An 18,205-nucleotide genomic window follows, 5' to 3' on the forward strand; every position below is an offset into this window, starting at 1 on the left:
GTGCAGACTGAGCTTCTCAGGATTCTGGGGTGGTAGTTTTCAGTATCCATTCAGGCAACACCTTTGTTGAGAAGGACCACTGTTGTTGTACATTGCTCTTTGGTTACATATCCTGTGGTAAGGCTGACACTGAGCAGTAGTGTGAGTTGGCATTCCATTCGTCTTGGAGTCCATGTTGGACTCAGCCCAGGACACCATCTCATACCATTGCTGCTGTGTGTTTTGCTTTGTAGATGCTGGCTGTTACCTCAGCATCTGCAATGTCAGGGGGCCAGCAGTCTGCTGGGATAGATATTTTGCATTCTGGGGGGGGGGTTTGCACTGCACCTGTCAGGATGTATGTTGGCAATATGTGTGTGTGTTTGGTATGTTGTTTGTGATATTTGTGTGATTCAGAGCATATCTGTGAATTCCCAACACGGTTCCTACCATCAGTTGTGGAAGCCTTGGGATTATCCTTAGTGTCCTGTACAATTTGTATCTTCATAGGTTCATACTAGGCTATCCACCCTAGGGCATTTGTTAGCCTAGCCAGAGTGTGTGTGTGTGTGGCTTTCGCCACCCCTTGCTATGTGACTATTATGGCCATTTATGATTTGCTTTGCTGTGCCTCTGTCTGGACGTGACACAGCGGAGACCCCCAGTGTAACTCTACGATCATCCATCCACTTGGCAAGATTCCTGTTGAGTGTCAGTGAGGGGCTCTGCCTAACATGGAGTGGGATTATGTTCCAGGGTGTGGGGAGCCTCTGGGTTATGTATCTGTCCCTCCAGCACATCCTATTTCATTATGTGTTGAGGTTGACATCTCTCACTCTCACAGCTCCGATGGCTTTGAGTTTTCTGGGGTGGAGCATGTCCATTACTCCTGTGTTGGACATGGCCTTGTACAACAGGCATGCAATGCCTCTGTGTAGGCAGTATGTGACTGCATTCAGCTGGGGTGTCTACAGCCAGGCAGCATATGACATATATTTGAGACCCTTTATCCTCTTGGTGAGGTACCTTTGAGGTCTTTCTAACTGCTGCAGGTGTCAGGTAAGGTACATCCCATATGAGGCATTGTACTAGATTATGGGTGTGATAAGAGAACAGTATAGGGGCACAATGACCTCTGTTGATGTAGATGTGAATCCTTTCATGATACGGTGTCCAATGTAGACAGTCTTCCTAGCCACATTGGCAATGTGAGTGTCACATAACAGGTTACTGTCCACTTGTGTCCCTAGGTCCCTGATTACTCCTTCCATACATAATGGTTTACCACCTATGTGGTAATTTGTGAGTACCTTGTTTGGTATTTGGTGGGACATTCATACTGTCCAGTGTCTTCAGGACGGCTGGGTGGGGTTACTGTGTGTGAGAGTGTGGTCTGTAGCATGCTACAGACTGTACAGCAGTCTTGCCTAAGGTTAGTTGCACATGGGTGGACTCCAATGCCTTGTGCATTGTCAGTTACCTGGACGTATGGGTGTCTGGGATGAATATGGATACTCACCATCCTTTTATGTTTTGTTCCAGGTTTTGGGGCCATGACGCACGATATGTGGTATAACCTGGTAGTGCTGGTGTGCTGTCAGAAGGCTTGCAGCAGGTTTCTGTCACTGCACAGACATCGATGTTCTCCATACTGGGGATGGCCTCGGGAGCATGCATATTGGGGTTTACACATCTGGCATTGGTCAGCATTACCCTTATGTTTCTTTCCACTTATGTTTTGTAGGGTGGTGGGTTAGTCTTTTCAGCCTTGCCTACGAAAGGCTTTATGGAGGTGGCAAAAGCCTCATCTAATATCCAGACGCCCAGGGGTAACAGGTGCAAGCCATCCCTGGAACAGCTGCGTGGCTTGTCAAGCATGACATCCCAAGCAGACAGACATTGGATCCCCTTGGAATGACACCAGTAATTGTGCCACTTGTTATAACTGATCATTCCGTGTTTGTACTGTGGCAACATTCTTGGTGAGGGTAGGATGCTGCAAACGGTCAGTGTCATACCGGCCTGGACTACATAATCAGAGAGCTCATCTATGTCTCTTTTCATGTAGTCCGGGGAGGTACATCTCAGGTCATTCACACCAGCATGGACTATGACTGCATCATATTTCTACTTGCTTTGGGGTGACCTGCATACTTGTGTTATGTGGCGTATTGTGCAGCCTACAGGCAAGCTTACTGTACCCTTTCCCTTGTTCAGTCTGGTGTGCGGGACAGCAGTGTGTCTCGCTATGGAGTCACCTATTACAACTGTATCAGGCATGTTGTTTCTCCTTCTGGCCTGTGACTGTTTGGCACACCAGCTTTGTGTACTATGCTATGTTTGGAGGTTGTTTGATTGGGTGTCTGCTTTGGAGGCCTCTGTTGGTGTGGTGTGTTTGTAATTCGAGCCTCCAGGAATGTTTTTCTGTGTTTATGTCTTTGGTTTGCAGTTGTGATAGGTCTATGTGGGACTGGGTTTGTGGTGTGTGTGGTTACCTTCTCCTCCTGATTAGTTTTGGAAGTACTGAGTTGAGGGAGCTCAGCCTCCAGTTTGGATAGATGGTTGCATCTCTCACATATATTTGTATTTATTGGGGGGAGTTGGGTTTGTCTGTGTACTTGGGGCAGGTGTCACATTGCCTCAAGATTCACAGATTCAACTTGTTGTGGCTGGCCTTAGTGGATTGTATGTGTGGACATATTTTATTGCCATACTACTGATCAGTGATTACTTCTTTTTTTTATGTTTGCTCTATCATGTAGTAGCTTCCTCATTCTCTTGCATGGTTTGGTTATGGCTGGTGTCCACCATGCCAGATGCCTGCATGTATGGCATTGTGTCTTGTTTTAATTTAGGATTGCATAATCCAAGCATTCCTGGCAGTGTTCATGGAATGGCTGTATTACAGGTTCTGAGGTGTGGCCCATATTTTGCACCTGCACAGGACATTTAATGGATTCCACATCAGTTTGGAGGAGTGCAAATATTGCTTTACACATTTTTCTCTGTGGTTTTCTGGCCAGGGACTGTGGTCAGGATTTGTATATCCAGTGTGATTACTCTATGGTCTGGTTTTACCAGTGAGCAATACACTTCTCGTCTTGCCATCCAGTACCCATGTTGCTGATCACATGCAGTATGCTTACCCCTCTTGTGGGAGTGGTACGTTGTTCCTGGGCATTTTGGTTTATGGATTCTATGAACTTTTGTCCTACAGTGTTGGGGCTAGTATAATGCTCCCAGTCTATGTCTGGGTATTTTCAGTCACCCAATATAATATGGTTTGGAGGACTTGATATATTCATGTATTCCAGCATAGGCCAGGTGCAGTTCCTGGTGTTGGGACAGTAGTCTGTAGCAGGCTATAAACTGGGGGGCAGTTTTAGCCACTGTTACTTGACCATGGCTAGTCCATGCTGCTTCTTGTGGTACCAACATGGGGGTGTGGTTATCCTTGACCATTATTGCTAGTTACCCTCCTTTTGTAGCTTGTTCCATGTTTTGAGGCTGTACAGCACAGTATGAGGTGTAACCTGGTAGTGTTAGGGTGCTGTTGTGAGCCTTGACCCAGTTTTCTGTTACAGCACATATATCAACATTCTCCATACTGGGTGAGTTTAGACTGCATGCATCTTGCTGTTTCGACTTCTGGCATTGGGTAGCATTACATCTAGGTTCTTATCCCTTCTGATACCTATGGAGGTAGGTTTGTGTTTTGAGCCTTACCTATTCAGGGCACGCTGTGGGTAACAACAGCCTTTGCCAGTATCCATACGGCCTGCACTGATAGGTGCACGCCAGTCCTAGCAAGTGGAGCATCATGTCATGTGCACTGATAGGTGCACGCCAGTCCTAGCAGGTGGAGCATCATGTCATGCTCAGCATGTCATCCCAGGCTGGCACACATTGGATCCCCTTTGACTAACTGCGATACTTCAGCCAATTATTGCACTTGATCATCTCATTGTCATATTGTGGCATGATGCTTGGTGAGGGTAGGATGTTAGGGTCCTCAGGTGTGCATATAGTACATGGTGTTACATTACTTAACACATGGCATTCATGCCTCAGGTGGTGCTGCAGGGCTGCCTCTGTCGGACGCACATATTACACTCCCTGTACATGTTTGTGAGCAGGTCATGTCATTTTAGGCATCCCTGTTATTATTTGAGTGAGTCAGAGGGGGTGTCATTCCCAGGGGTCCTACTGAGCCAGTGTATGTGCTATGCGTTGCCTCTTTGCCAAGGCCAGGGCATACTGGGCACGCCTCCTTCTGCCTACTGGGGCAGGCTCAGGTTGTTCCTCCTCCGAGTCACGCTCTGCCTGTGATGGCCTGGGCAATGGTGGGGGGCTGTTTGGCCCAGCCCTATGCTGGTCCTGCTGCAGCTGTTTTCGCAAGATCATATTATGTAGCATAGCACAAACCGTGACAATTTGGGTACATGTAGTTGGTGTGTACTGCAAGGCTCCACCAGATGTGTCCAGACACCGGAACTGTGACTTGAGCAGGCCAAACACACGCTCTATTACATTACGTGTTTGTGCGTGTGTCTCATTATGGTGTTCCTGTTCAGGTGTGTGCGCGTTTCTGATGGGTGTCATCAGCCACGGCTCCAGTGCATAACCTGCATCCCCCAATAGGTGTCCGTGTGGGATGTCCCCATTGGCAAATGTCTGGTACAGCTGCGTCAAATGCCAGATGTGGGAATCATGGTAGCTCCCAGGGCAGCCAGCACACTCATTCATTATTATGCCCTGGGCATCACACACGACCTGGCAGTTGATGGAGGGGAAGCCCTTGCGGTTAATGTAGGCCCTACCCCGATCACCGGCTGGTGGTTTGATGCGTATGTGCATGCAGTCTGTTGCACCCACTACCTCAGGGTATTCCGCTATTTGCTGGAAGAGACGCATATTGCTGGCCAATACTTCACGGGCATTGGGGAAATATACATAATCACCGACATGTGCTGACACGGCATCCAAGAACTGGTGCAGTACCCTGGAGGCTGATGCCTGTGATATCCCCATCATATCACCAGTTGGTCTCTGGAAGGTACCTGTTGCTAGTATTCTTAGGCCAACACATACTTTTGTTTCCACTGGGATGGGTTCCCCTCTGTTGGTTCTGTGTGTGAGGTGTGGCCTGCACAGCTCCACTATTTGCTGCAGGAGGCCTCTGTCCACTCTATAGTGCTCTACTATCTCCAGCTCATGTAACCCATGGTAGGTGACCCTGGGCCTGTGCACTCTTCTCCGTCTCCTCACTGTGGGTTGTCTGGCACCATCTGCATTGTCACCACCCTCAGCAAGTCGCCTATTTCTCATTATGACAGCTCTGGCAGCCCCTAACATTTCTGCTCTGAGTTCAGCTTTTTCAGTTTTCACTTCTAATAGCTTACTCCTCTCTTGCAGTGTCTCTTGAGAGAAACATCTTGCACTGCTGTTTGCAGATTAAGTGTTGGGCTGAGCTACTATTCTGCCTGTGTAATTGCCTGCTTGTAATTGTTTTCACCTGCTAGCTCCAGTAGTATTCCCTGCTAGCTTCCTACTAATTCTGTTGCTTCCTTTTTCCTTTCTGTTTCCTCAGGGGGGAGCAATGTGCATACCAGCAGAAACGCGCTCACAGTGGCTTACACGCGCGCACACATGCTTACACGGTTCAGAATCTGCTTATTCGGGTTAAAACGCGCACACACCCGCGCAAACAGTGTTACAAGTCTGCCAACAGGCTCCTACATGCTCAGTCTGCCCTACACGCGCGCATACCCGCGCAAACAGTGTTAAACGTCTGCCAACACGCTCCAACCTGCTCAGACTGCCTTACACGCGCGCATACCGTCTTACTCACGCTTCATGGCGCGCACACGTGTGCATGCATGCCCAGCAAGAAACTTTGGTGTAGGCAACAGTGTACACCTTCCATTTCTTGACTTTTCCATGCTTATGTTGTGGCACTCCTCTTTCCATGATATGTGTCTGACATCTGTCATGTAACTTTGACCTCCAATGAACTGCATTTCTTTCTGCCATTCCCCCCTGTGATGTCACCTATCTCCTACTCTGTTCCTCCCCCTTCTGTAACTCTTACACTACTCAGAATGTGCTCATTTGCTATGTGACAGTGGAATTCAGTATCCTAACACTCATTTGCATCAGACTGCCTACTAATGCTTAGTTACATGTCTTACACTCAGCTTCCCCCCTTAGCAACCACTAAACGGTGGCCATGTTGTTTTTGGTCTGCTGGTCCCTGCATTGTAAATCCATGTATTGCATAAAACCCACATTTGTGGGTTTATAACCTTCGTTTTCATGTATTATGCAGTGCACCCCATTTGCGCGGGGTTGCGCTGGGTTTATTACTTTTGCATCAGGTTACCTTGCCAATGGCCACATATTTGGCCATTGGCATGCTGCCTGACACATATGCACCCTTTATTTGGAGCCGACATGGCTCCATTGTGGTTTTTGCAGAAACGTACTCAGTTGTCAACTGAGTACATTTCTGCAGCTAAAACAGCTCTTACACGGGCTGTTTTGGGCTTCCTGGATCGCTAATCAACCTCATTTGCATGCTATTCGGCTGCAAGTGAGGTGATTAGCTTATCCACGCCCACTCCGTGTAAGAGACGTTTTAGCTGGTCTCTTACACGGACTTTGGGCTGTTCCTGGATGGCGAAGGCTGCAATGGAGTCTTGCACTACTCTTAGACTCCGTGCAAGCCTTCGTGAATCCTGCCCAATGACTTTTCCCCTTATGTAGCATTTTGCAGCCCAAGGCCAATTGCAATCTAATATACATCTGTTTTAGTAAAACAGTGCTCAATAAGAAAAGCCTCACTCTGAAATTCTATTGGTTAAAAAAAAATCCATCCACTCACAACCCCTTTTTCCCCATATTTTGTACATGGGGTTGGGGTGTCACTTCAACAGTGAGAATCATTAGAGCCAGTGTTCAGACAGCTCGCTGGCTAGCCCTGCCATGGGTTCATACCACACAGACAGTTGAAATGTCATAAATAACAGATTCAAACAATGTTACCAGGAGAAAGTTAAGCAGTTATGATGTCCTGTAAAGAATATTGTTTTCTCTTTACTCTTCATTGGTGTACGTTACTTCAAAGATGTAGCTGTGTGAATGGACTCTTTTTTTTTTTTTTTTAAACTTCTGTCTGTACTCCCTTTGTGTTTTCCTCAGCACCTTGAAAAAATGTGTTACGATAAAAAAGTCTCTGCTGCTGATTTTTTTTAATTCATCTCGAGCATCTGCCAACTACTAAAGCCACTGCCCTGGCCACCCATTCAATTTCTATTGGTTTGGAGGCTCCACTGTCAACTTGCTACCTCTGGGGAGAGAGTTACTGCAAATGATTAGTTCCCTGATCAGGTGACAGCTACTTACGGCACAACCATCATACAAGAAAACCATGAAGGGTTTTTGTGATATAAGCAGTTGTATCACTGTAAAGCCACCTATGTCTTTCTACTGGGGAAGTGTGCACACTCCCAAGCATGCTCGCCACAAGGTCTACTATCAATAGCTCGGGTGGTCATGCCCACACCTCCAAGGTCTACTGATCATAACTGGGCATAGTGTGATCCCACTTTAACTTTGCAGCAACAAATCCCATTGGCTGGGAGCCACTTGCTTCCTCCCTCCCCTCAGCTGGGTTTGCTGGCAGAGACTCTGATACTCCCACCTTCATTCCCACCCAAAGATCTTTCCCCATCTAAGGTGCTACTACTTCAGTCATCTGTGTCACAGTGAAAGTTAGTTTTCTGCCCCACAGACATAAGCTGCTGATACACACTTTTCTAAAATTGGTTATTTAAAGAAATAATGAAATCCTACTGTAAAAAAAATATTGCATGATTTCTTACTATGTAAACAGGCAAATTACAAGAAATAATTCTAATTAAAAAATATTATCAGAAAATGTGTCTAAGTACATAAGAAGCAGGCAAGACATAACGCTCTGTCTAAACATTATGCAGTAGTAAAGGAGATATCCTATGATTTCCACAGTTGCAGTAGTTATAAATAGGCTGCAATAATTGCTCTCTCTCCTTGTATTTTTATGGCAGTATTCTGAGAAAAAAATAAAGATGCACTTGACAGGTATAGAGTAACACATCAAGAGAATGATTTTTTTTTAAACTTGTGAGTATAGCACCTGTACAAAAAATCAGACAGTGTTCCTGCATACCTTTGATTTAAACATACAATGGAAGTATGACTGTACTAGCATAAACAGCATGATTATTAAATCCCTGAAAACATTTGGCAAAAAGTGAAAATGCTTCTGTATCATCACTGGTCTGCATATCAGCCGACATGTACTACTACTACTGGTCGACTGGTGCTGTGTCCTTACAACTGTAGCGCAGTGCTGACCAGAACAGTGAAAGGCAGGTCACAAAAGACACTGAACAGCAAAACAATCCTATTTGTTAAAAAAAAAAAATTCATACATACATAAATGAAAATTAAATTGATAAAAAAGGCATCCATACTGGGCTTAAAAGATGCTCTCCTACGAAACAGTCAAACTATATATGAAATTATCTGTTAAGTGTCATAGATATTCAAAGCTGTGTAACAAAGGCATAACACTGCCTCAAAAGTCACAAAGCTGTGCAGAGGATACAACACTCTTCCCAAGAACCATATCTGCAAGATCACTATGTTCATGTAAAATAAGACAGAAACCAGAGATCATTCCAGGTACCCGGCTGAATATCATTTGAATGTACTACAGAAATATCACTACATCAGACTGCAAACTGATTTTAAAGTTCTGTAAACTCAAAGTACTCAGTGAAAAATGGAAATGACCTCACTATCGAAGAATTGTATATTATCGGCAATCAATTACTATGATTGGATGGGATGGGTGGGGCTTGACTTCAGGGTGGGGCGACTTCATTTCTTTTCTAAACAATAATTGAGAATATCAAACAATCAATACTGGAGGTGAGAAATTTGCAATTATGCTAAACATGCTTTGAAATAAACTTACCAATGTTATTTGAAAGAACCACCAGAATAATTGCATTACTTTTCTGTAGAATAACTAAATATATCAAGAATAAATTAGCACTACTAAAAATAAATACATGTGATGTCTGAGAATAAATCTGTCATTCTTTTCCAAGTCAGACTAACAAATTGTGAGCTACATTATACAACCTGCTGCAGGTAAACTAAAATATGTGACTGAATTTGCAAAGTGTGTTTTTCAGTGGCATAAAATATATTACATAAATGTGTAACCTTTTAATGTGCAATGTATTAAGTACATAATGTTTGTAACTATTTTCTGCTGTGAAATGCAGCAATTATTCATAAAATGTGAAATATAAAGCAACCATGTAAAGCAGAATATGTTCTTGCTCTGTCCTATGAATCAATGAACAAGATCTGTGACTACTCCTTGCAGGAAGCTAAAATCTGAAAAAGTGCAATTACAAAATTCTTTATAGAGATACCTAGCTAACCTATAGGAAAACTCCTTAGCCATTAAATGTGAAAATCTGCTTAACTGCATCTACGGTTTCTATATGAGAAAGATATAAACAAAGCAAATTAATCTGAGTCAAAGTAAAGAACTATCCTACAGCTTGTAACATACAGATTTGCGAGTTTCTTGCCTATACCTGTATCTCGGTTTGTGAGGCCTCCTGGAAATTCAGTTACTGTAACTTAAGGCTCAGTTAGTCTTTAGTGAAAAGCCAGCTAGGAAAAGGCTTACTTGTACACACAGGGCTTGCCTGCCTACAAAATATTTGCATCAAAGTGAATATTTTCTGTTTTTATTGTGCAAGTTTACAATTTGTCTGCGCACTGAGTACTTCTGTTTATTCACTTATTGTAGACGATTGCCTATTTACTTATTTGTTGTCACGGAGCTATTTTAATTGGTGACAAACTGCTGGAACCCACTTCTAACTTGCCAAAGTGCTCTGCAACAAACTACCATTGGTGGTTATAATTATTTGGATTATTACTGTGTGCTGAAGAGCACCTAGCAATTTCCCAGTCAAGTAATCTACTACCTTCGGCCAGAATAGAAGGGTGTAATGTCACAAAATATTACCGAAATTCCATAAAAATTAACGTGTGTGTGTGTGAGAGACTAGAGAATATAAAGAATTAAGCACATTTACTGTGGGCAAGTAAGTACAGGAAAGTACTGAAACCCAGAAATATTGACGAGAAAGGAGTTAGGGGAGCTAGCCCAAAGACTCAACTCATTGGGGTATTCAGCTTGAAGCCTCTTCTTGAGTGTGGAAGGTATTAAGCCCATACCATGGCAACACAGCATACTCCCAGAATGCTCTCACAGCCAAGCTGCATTTAGCCAGTTGTTCACTTATTCATGTTTGTGCATCTTATTTAAACTTTAATTGGTTTGGCACCAATGGTGCGACTTAACAGACTTATTCCTCAAGATCGTTAAACTTTAGATTATTTGTGGGCAATAGAGCAGATCCAAGGCTCATAGTTCCTGTTGGTCACATCACATTGGTGAGCAGTGGTGTTGATATTTAACTTATTCAGTCCTCTAAGCAATTTTGTCATCAAAAGTGTATACCTTTGCAGCCACAAGGTAAATATATACAGCAGTACAGATTTCATAGCAGTTAGTTTATTTGTAGTTAGAATAGGAAACAGGCAGAAAAATGTTACCAGCTCAGCACTTCTATGATACATTTCTTGAAAACAGAAAACACATAGAAGATTAAAGAATCCTGTTGAGTTACAGTCCAATATTTATGATATTAGATCACACATGAAAATGAAAGTAGAAGTACACATTTTCTGAGTCATCATCTGAGGAAAGCTAAAAAAAAAAGTCCCGAGGTTTACAACTAGAATTGGTAGCCTTTTCACAAAAAAATACCCTTAATCATCAAGTTTCCCCACATTCAGCTAATTCCATGCACCTCTAAAATGGGATATGAAAGCTTCACTACATTTATCTGTCAAACAGAAAGGAGAGGGAGAGAGACAGAGAGAGATAAATACAAGGGGTGAGATCTGGGGAGAAGTGTTAGACAAAAATATTTGCTGAATTACTCAAATTCATGGTGTGCTTGCGAAGTTAAACTGAAGCTGAAAGTGAAGGAATTATTACAAAGCAGTTCTGAGGTACATTGAAGTTACTTCTATATAGTTATTAGTTTTAGAATGAAAAAAAAACTAGATGAAGTGAAACACAGACTATTCATTGAAGGGATCATAAGGTATAACTGTTCATAATGTGCAACGCCATGGAACCATTTCTAGCCCTGCTGATTCCTGAAGCTTTACCTCATTTAAAATAAACTTCCACTGGCTGTAGGACAGTCCATTGTGTTACTACTTCTCCTTTAAATTATAACTTACAACCAAAGTAACTCACCCCTTTAATCTCCTTCAAATCTCCCTTCACCAGTGAACCCAGGAAGTAGTTGATATTAGAACACATATTCTGTAGCTGTAAAAGAAGAATAAGGTAGTCTGTAAACATTTGTAAAGGAAAACAAAGTAAATTGTGGCATTACTTTGGGATATCTCTGGTAACTAAATGATAAAGTATTCCATTACTTGATTCATGAGCACTGTATGTCAACGCAGCATTAGTTTCATAATCTACACAACAAATCACATTGCTAAAATTATACCATCAAACACAACATGAAATATAATATCTCAATCCAGAAACAGAAATAATTTACATTTGATGCTTTCAAAATTAAGCATCTGTGTGTTCTATCCCCGCTGCAGATAGATTCATACTTCAACATGGGTAACAGACTACAGTAAGCATATGGGTAACATACTACAGTAGGAATAAGAAGATGCTGATCTCTTACAGTACCACTATCTGGATAAGAGGTTTAACTAAATTTCCAGCTTACCTGAGCTGACAAAGCTTCAAATAAATGCTAAAAATCCCACGTCATGTGTCAGTGAAATACATCTTTTTTTCATTTTAAAGTCTAAAATATTTACAGCACAGTCACTTAAACAGAGCCACAAAAAAACTGGTATGCTAACAATCTCAGTCATACAATTGGAGAAGCAGGGCTGCAAGGAGAGTATAAGCAAGCAAAAATGTTATATTTTTGTATCCAATGTTTTTCAGTGGGTCAGGACATGATTGCGCAATTACGACTAATTTATTCCCAACCAAGTGTGCTTTACTCTAAAATGTAAAACAGTTAAAACAGATCTAATAGTCTATTTTATTACTGAAGAATTACAGTTCCATGAATTTTTAGTTAATACTCAAACTTTTATCCAATTCTCTAGAATAACGTTTCATATAAAAATTAGCAAACTCATTTTCTAAGCAACACTATTTCCCATTACAACTGTATTCAGCTACATTCAAAATAATAATGTTCTTCACTTATATGTTAAAATGCTTTCTACCTCTGTTTCACATTTAAAGTTATCCTTCACTCCCAAGCTTTACAACAGACGGCAACTACTATACATCTTGGAGGTACAAAGGGACACATTTTTCATTTAATATTTGTAAAACAGTATCTTTCTAGTGTACTTTTATAGTCCCATAACTTACACAAATATTCCCAGAATTTGGCAATACCCATTACTCATGTCAGAATTACGTGAAATCCCTTTGGTCCAAACTTTTTCTATATTACGAGCATGAAAACATCTGTATCACATTTTCTATCGTCAGTTCTCAGATTGCCATTCCTGCTATATTTTTTTTTTAAAAGTTTATCCATCTAGGAAATACTCCTTTGTTCTTGCCAAGTTCAGCCTTCCAAAAAGTTTATTAGAGATCAGGATTATTAATCTAGAAAACACATCCTTTTACATACTAAATCAATACATGTCCTGACAGGTTTTAATCTTTTCTCCTACATCTCGAAAAGTAAGTATTTTGTAATTTCAAATTGCATTTTTGTGTAAAAAGAAATATAGCTCCGACAAATGCCATTAAAGATAAAATATCCTTGGTCAATATTACCTTTCTCCTCCAAATTTGAAAAATGTATTTTCACAACATTCTATGTAATCCAACTCTTCTTTCCAGTTTGCTTCCCAAACAAAAGTCCAAGGATTCTCATCTCAGCTTAAGAAAAAAAAATCCCCTTGTGACTTCCTTTAATTCATTTCCTGTGCACATCATACAGATACAGAGATATAGCAGTACCTTAGGGAAGGTAACTTTCCTCCTCTGCTGTTCAACTAGGGGGTGCGGGTGTGCTTTCCACTGCATAATACAATGTTTACAATGTGCTAATTGTTTTCATCATTTCTGAAAAGATGTGCTACTTTTTCAGTATATTCAGCTACTGTATTTCACATTTGGAAGGTGTAGCTCCAGTTACCTATGCTTTCTCAATTTGTTTTGGTAGTCAAGGAAACAAGAAGTTAGGTACTCACCATAAAGTTTGATGTATGTAGTCCATGTCGCCTTATATTCTTACCCGTGGGTTCGGAGCCGAATCTCAGCTCCATCTCAGCTCTGACTCGGCCATAATCTAGCTCAAAGTCTTCAACAGGCTCGTGGCTAAGAGGTATCCCATTGTGCAACAGGTCTATTCCCCAGATCTTGTTTGCTGCAAGCTCACACACATACACACTGAGAAGAACAACAACCCCAACAGAAAGGACTACTGACACCTAGAGACAATACCTCCAGGTCCTCAAGGAGGGGGAAGGAGGGAGGGTTAGTAAAAATGTAAGGCAAGATGGACTACATACATTGAACGTTATGGTGAGCACGTAACTTCTTGATGTTATGTAGTCCAATCTCACCTTCATTCTTACCTGTGGGACAGCGTCCCTAGCACCTTGATCTTGGGTGGCTCAGTGAAAAATACTCTTGAGCACTGTGGAACCAAAGGAAGATCTGCCTCTAGAGACCAGATCTAATTTGTAGTGACTAATAAAGGTATGAGGGCAAAGCCCATGTTGCTGTAGCACAAATCTCATCCATAGACATCCTAGCCTGAAACGCAGTTGAAGTAGCCACAGATCGTGTAGAATGAGCCTTCACTTTAAAGGGTAACTCTTTGCCACTGGAAGCCTAAATGAGATGCAATCAGAGATCCAGCGAGACAAGGTTACCTTAGAAACCGGAACCCCAAGTCTAGTGTCTGAAAACGAGAGAAACATTTGACCTGATTTCCTGAAATCTTTTGTCCTATGTAAATAGAAACGCAATTGTCTGTGAACATCCAGCTGATGAAACTTAAATTCTGCCTTGTTGGAGAATTCAGGAAAAAAACACACGCAACTCAATGGATTGGTTGATATTGACAACAGAGGCAACCTTTGGAACAAAAGAAGGGTTGGTTCTTAAGGAGACCCTATCTTTGTGAAACACCAAATAAGGTGGCCTAATCGATAATGCTTGGAGTTCAGAGACCCGCCTAGCTGAAGTTATGGCTAACAAGAATATTGTCTTCCATGACAAAAATTTAATGACACATGTAGCTGTGCGCTCAAAGGGAGTTGAGGTGAGCTTCTGTAGTACAAAATTTGAGGTCCCATGGCTTCACTGGATCAAAGACTGGAGACAATGTCCCTCTCATAAAAGCCCTACAAAGCCTATGAGCCATAAGGTTGGGGTCATCAGCAACGTGAAAGGTAGAAATTGCTGCCAATTGCACTTTAATGGTTGCCGCAGCTGAACCCTGACTAAACAGTTGAGAAAAATTCCAATATTGCTGAAATAGGGACTGTATAAGGATCAATAGTTCTCTCACGGGCCCAAACAGAAAATCTCTTCCACTTACTGGAATAAATCTTCCTGGCAGAAGACTTCTGGGAAGATGACAGAATATGGACCACTTCCGGGGAAAAATCATGCAGCCTGACTAAGGATGGAACTGGAGCAGCCAAGCTTGTCAACCTGAGGGTCTGGATGGAGAGATGGAACTGTCCTGACATATGTGTCAGCAGATCTGGAACGTTGTCCAGAATCCAGGGCTTGTCCATTGGATAGGGATGAAGGAAGGGAAACCAAATCTGACTAGGTCAGTGTAGGGCAATGAGGATGAATTTGCTCCCCAAAGACTGTGCTTTCTGAATGACCTTTGATATCAGAAGTAACAGTGGAAAGGCGTAGAGAAGACTGGAGGGCCAATCGTGAGCCAAAGCATCCCTGGCTGTCTCCCACTCCAGGGGGACAAGGGTGAAGTAGTTGCTGCATTTGGCATTGAGGGGGCTGGCAAATAGATCGCAGCAAGGCTGACCCCATCTCTGGAATATCTCTTCCGCAACAATTGTTCAGGACTCTTGGAGGTGAATGGCCCCCAAGCAGTACACGCACACAGAGTGCCCATCAGTTAGACATTTTTATTGCTGCATTCAACATACTTTTTAAAGCCCGAAGGCCTGTGTTCCTTAGGCTCCTTAGACATGCTGAAAGGAACAAATTAATACGTACACACACTAGACCCAACTAACAGGAAACAGAGCCTCTAACTCAAATGGCCAAGAAACTGGCAGGAAAACAACAGGGAGGACTAGGTCCTAAACGGGCCTAGCCCGGGGAAACAAAGGCAGGAAAGCACCACTAGGCCAGACACAACACTAAACGCTAACAGAATGGAGCACCAAACCAAAGACCACACAGAAACAATGGGGAGGATTAGGTCCTCTAACTTAAACGGGCCTAGCCCGTGGGGAAAGGAAAACGAACGGGATACCCAAAAAGCTAGACAAGGGCACAAAAAACAGCCAGAGAAACAAATACAGGCAGTAAAACACCACTACCACACACACAGAGCTATGAAAATAGCTTTTTTGAGCAACAAGTCAACAGTTTATAAAAATTTTATAAACAATACACTTAGCCACGGCCAAAAGCGAGACCATGTCTGAGCTTAACGAGCGGCAAACGAGATATGGGGAATAGACCTGTTGCACGATGGGATACCTCTAAGCCATGAGCTAATTGAAGACTTCGAGCTAGAGTATGGCCGAGTAACCCACGGGTAAGAATGAAGTCGAGATTGGACTACGTAACATCAAATGTTTCCAGGAGACTTCCAACTCAGATTTAGCACCTTTATCCACTTACCTCAATATTCATACTTAATCAGAATAACTGCTGAATGAAACCCACTATTTTTTAAATCTAGCATTACATTATATTACATAATTAGTACAAACAGCAAAAAGGCATGAACCATAATTAAAAACACCTAATCTAGAAAAATATGTTACAACCATTAAAACAATGACACATACCGAACAATAAATACTGTCCAAGTAGTCTGTAATACATTTAAGATGTAAACACGAAGTTGTAACATACTTCTAATATTAAGACCTGGGAGGTAACTAGCATTCTTTTTTAGATGCCAAAATAATGCTTTCCTTTCCAGTAAACTCAAGTGCTCCCTCTAGTCCAACACTATCCTGTCTAGAACAAAAAACAGAAATGTTTTACAAATGTCTGCCATATACAAGCGTACTTAAACATTAATATAATTTTAGCATATTTTGCATAAAATTATTTGCAAACTCTGTGGCATCTTCCTAGTGATTTTAGTCACATAAAAAATGCCATAAGAGGTACATGTGACAATGTACACCCTGCCCATCATAGTACAATTAAGAATGTTTTTTTTTCTCTAATGGTGGTACCATCACATGCCAAAATAATTCCTGGGTCTTCATTGACAGATGTGTAATACAGAAAGCCCAAGCACTAAGTACCAAAGATTTATTGCCATTTGTATAAATGTCCCAAACCTTACATATTTCTATTTTTTAATTAAAAAAAAAAAAAAAAAAGTATGCATCAATTTTGCTTAAAATATTGGGATGTCCCAAAACACCTTCCAACCGTCTTTAAATATTCTTAACCTCTTTATAAAATCTATAAATTAAACCATCAAGAAGGCATGCAAAAACCAATGTCCTTCAGTAGATGCTCTGGGGTTATTTCTCATGGTGCACTAACTCATCACAGGAAGAAAGTACAGTTTTGTACCTACTATAAATGTAGATGTCAGAGAGGTATGCATCTGCAGTCCTAACAAATGGGTTGTCCTGCCTCAGGCAGCCCTTCGGTCGGCCGGATTCCAAAGTCTGGGTCTGGCCTCGGCTGATGTCGCACTTCACCCGACGTCATAGCTGCTGTTAATTGGGTATAAAGGCACCAGCCGACGCCATTTTCCTCAGTGTTTCTTGCCCCAGATGCCAGGTGCCCTCTAGGAAGGCTAAATTTGGATAAATGCAAATGTTTCCAAACAATAGAGAGCAAATAAAAATAAACATGTATATACATATATACAAACAAATACACCATAATAGATTCCCCCAGCTAGCTACAAGATGGGCAAATACCCTAGGAGTACCACAGAGGGGAAGGAGGGTGGGTAATCCTGACTGCAGATGCATACCTCTCGGACATCTACATTTATGGTAGGTACAAAACTGTACTATGTCCTTCAAGGATGCATCTGCAGTCCTAACAAATGGGTAGAATACCATAGCCAAACTGGGGGAGGAGGTACTAAGAAGATTATGGTGTAGTTAAGATCCCTTGCAAAACAGCAGTGGCAAAACCTGCTCGGGATCTGGAGTATAAAGGTAGATTATAATGCTTGGCAAATGTATGCACGGAGCTCCAAGTAGCAGCCTCTAAAATGTCTTTGGTAGCCACTCCTCGTAAAAAAGCTGTAGTAGTGGCTGTAGCCCTTGTGGAGTGAGGTCTGATGTTTTCTGGAGTTGTCTTTCCATGATAAGAGTAACAAAATCTAATGCAATTTCCTATCCATTTTGAGATTGTCTGTTTTGAAATTGCTTTTCCTTCCATTCCTGTTGCATATGCTACCAGAAGCTGGTCAGCTTTTCTATTGTTCTTGGTTCTGTCCAGGTAGTAGCGCAATTGCCTATGCACATTCAAGGTATGTAGTAGTCTTTCCCCCCTGTTCTGTGGGTTGGGGAAGAATGTAGGTAGGTGGATTGCTTGGTTTAATGATACCCTGGAGACCACCTTTGGCATAAAAGTAGGATTAGTTCTCATGGACACTCTATCCTGATGGAAGATAAGGAAGGGCTGTACTGCCATTAATGCCTGTAATTCAGAAACCCTTCTTGCTGAAGTGATTGCAAGTAGGAAAGCAGTTTTCCAAGATAAGTACTGTAATTCTGCTGTTGCTGTTGGTTCAAAAGGGGGAAGTGTCAACTTTTCTAACACAAAGTTCAAGTCCCATGTAGGCAATGGTGGCTTCCTTGG

The 18,205-nt window shown here is 42.0% G+C and overlaps 1 protein-coding gene across 1 annotated transcript in view; it reads right to left on the minus strand.

Moving 5' to 3' along the window:
• Positions 1 to 18,205, minus strand: part of LOC122816264 (arf-GAP with SH3 domain, ANK repeat and PH domain-containing protein 2-like) — a 1,594,524-nt gene that overhangs the window by 995,583 nt on the left and 580,736 nt on the right. The window contains exon 4 of the mRNA XM_044089001.1: positions 11,387 to 11,461. Within this exon, the coding sequence (XP_043944936.1) occupies positions 11,387 to 11,461 (75 nt within the window). The remainder of the gene's footprint in view (positions 1 to 11,386; positions 11,462 to 18,205) is intronic.

This window comes from Protopterus annectens, chromosome 12.part0 (assembly GCF_019279795.1).
Source record: "Protopterus annectens isolate FY-2018-M chromosome 12.part0, PAN1.0, whole genome shotgun sequence".
In the NCBI taxonomy this organism is placed as follows: Eukaryota; Metazoa; Chordata; order Ceratodontiformes; family Protopteridae; genus Protopterus; species Protopterus annectens.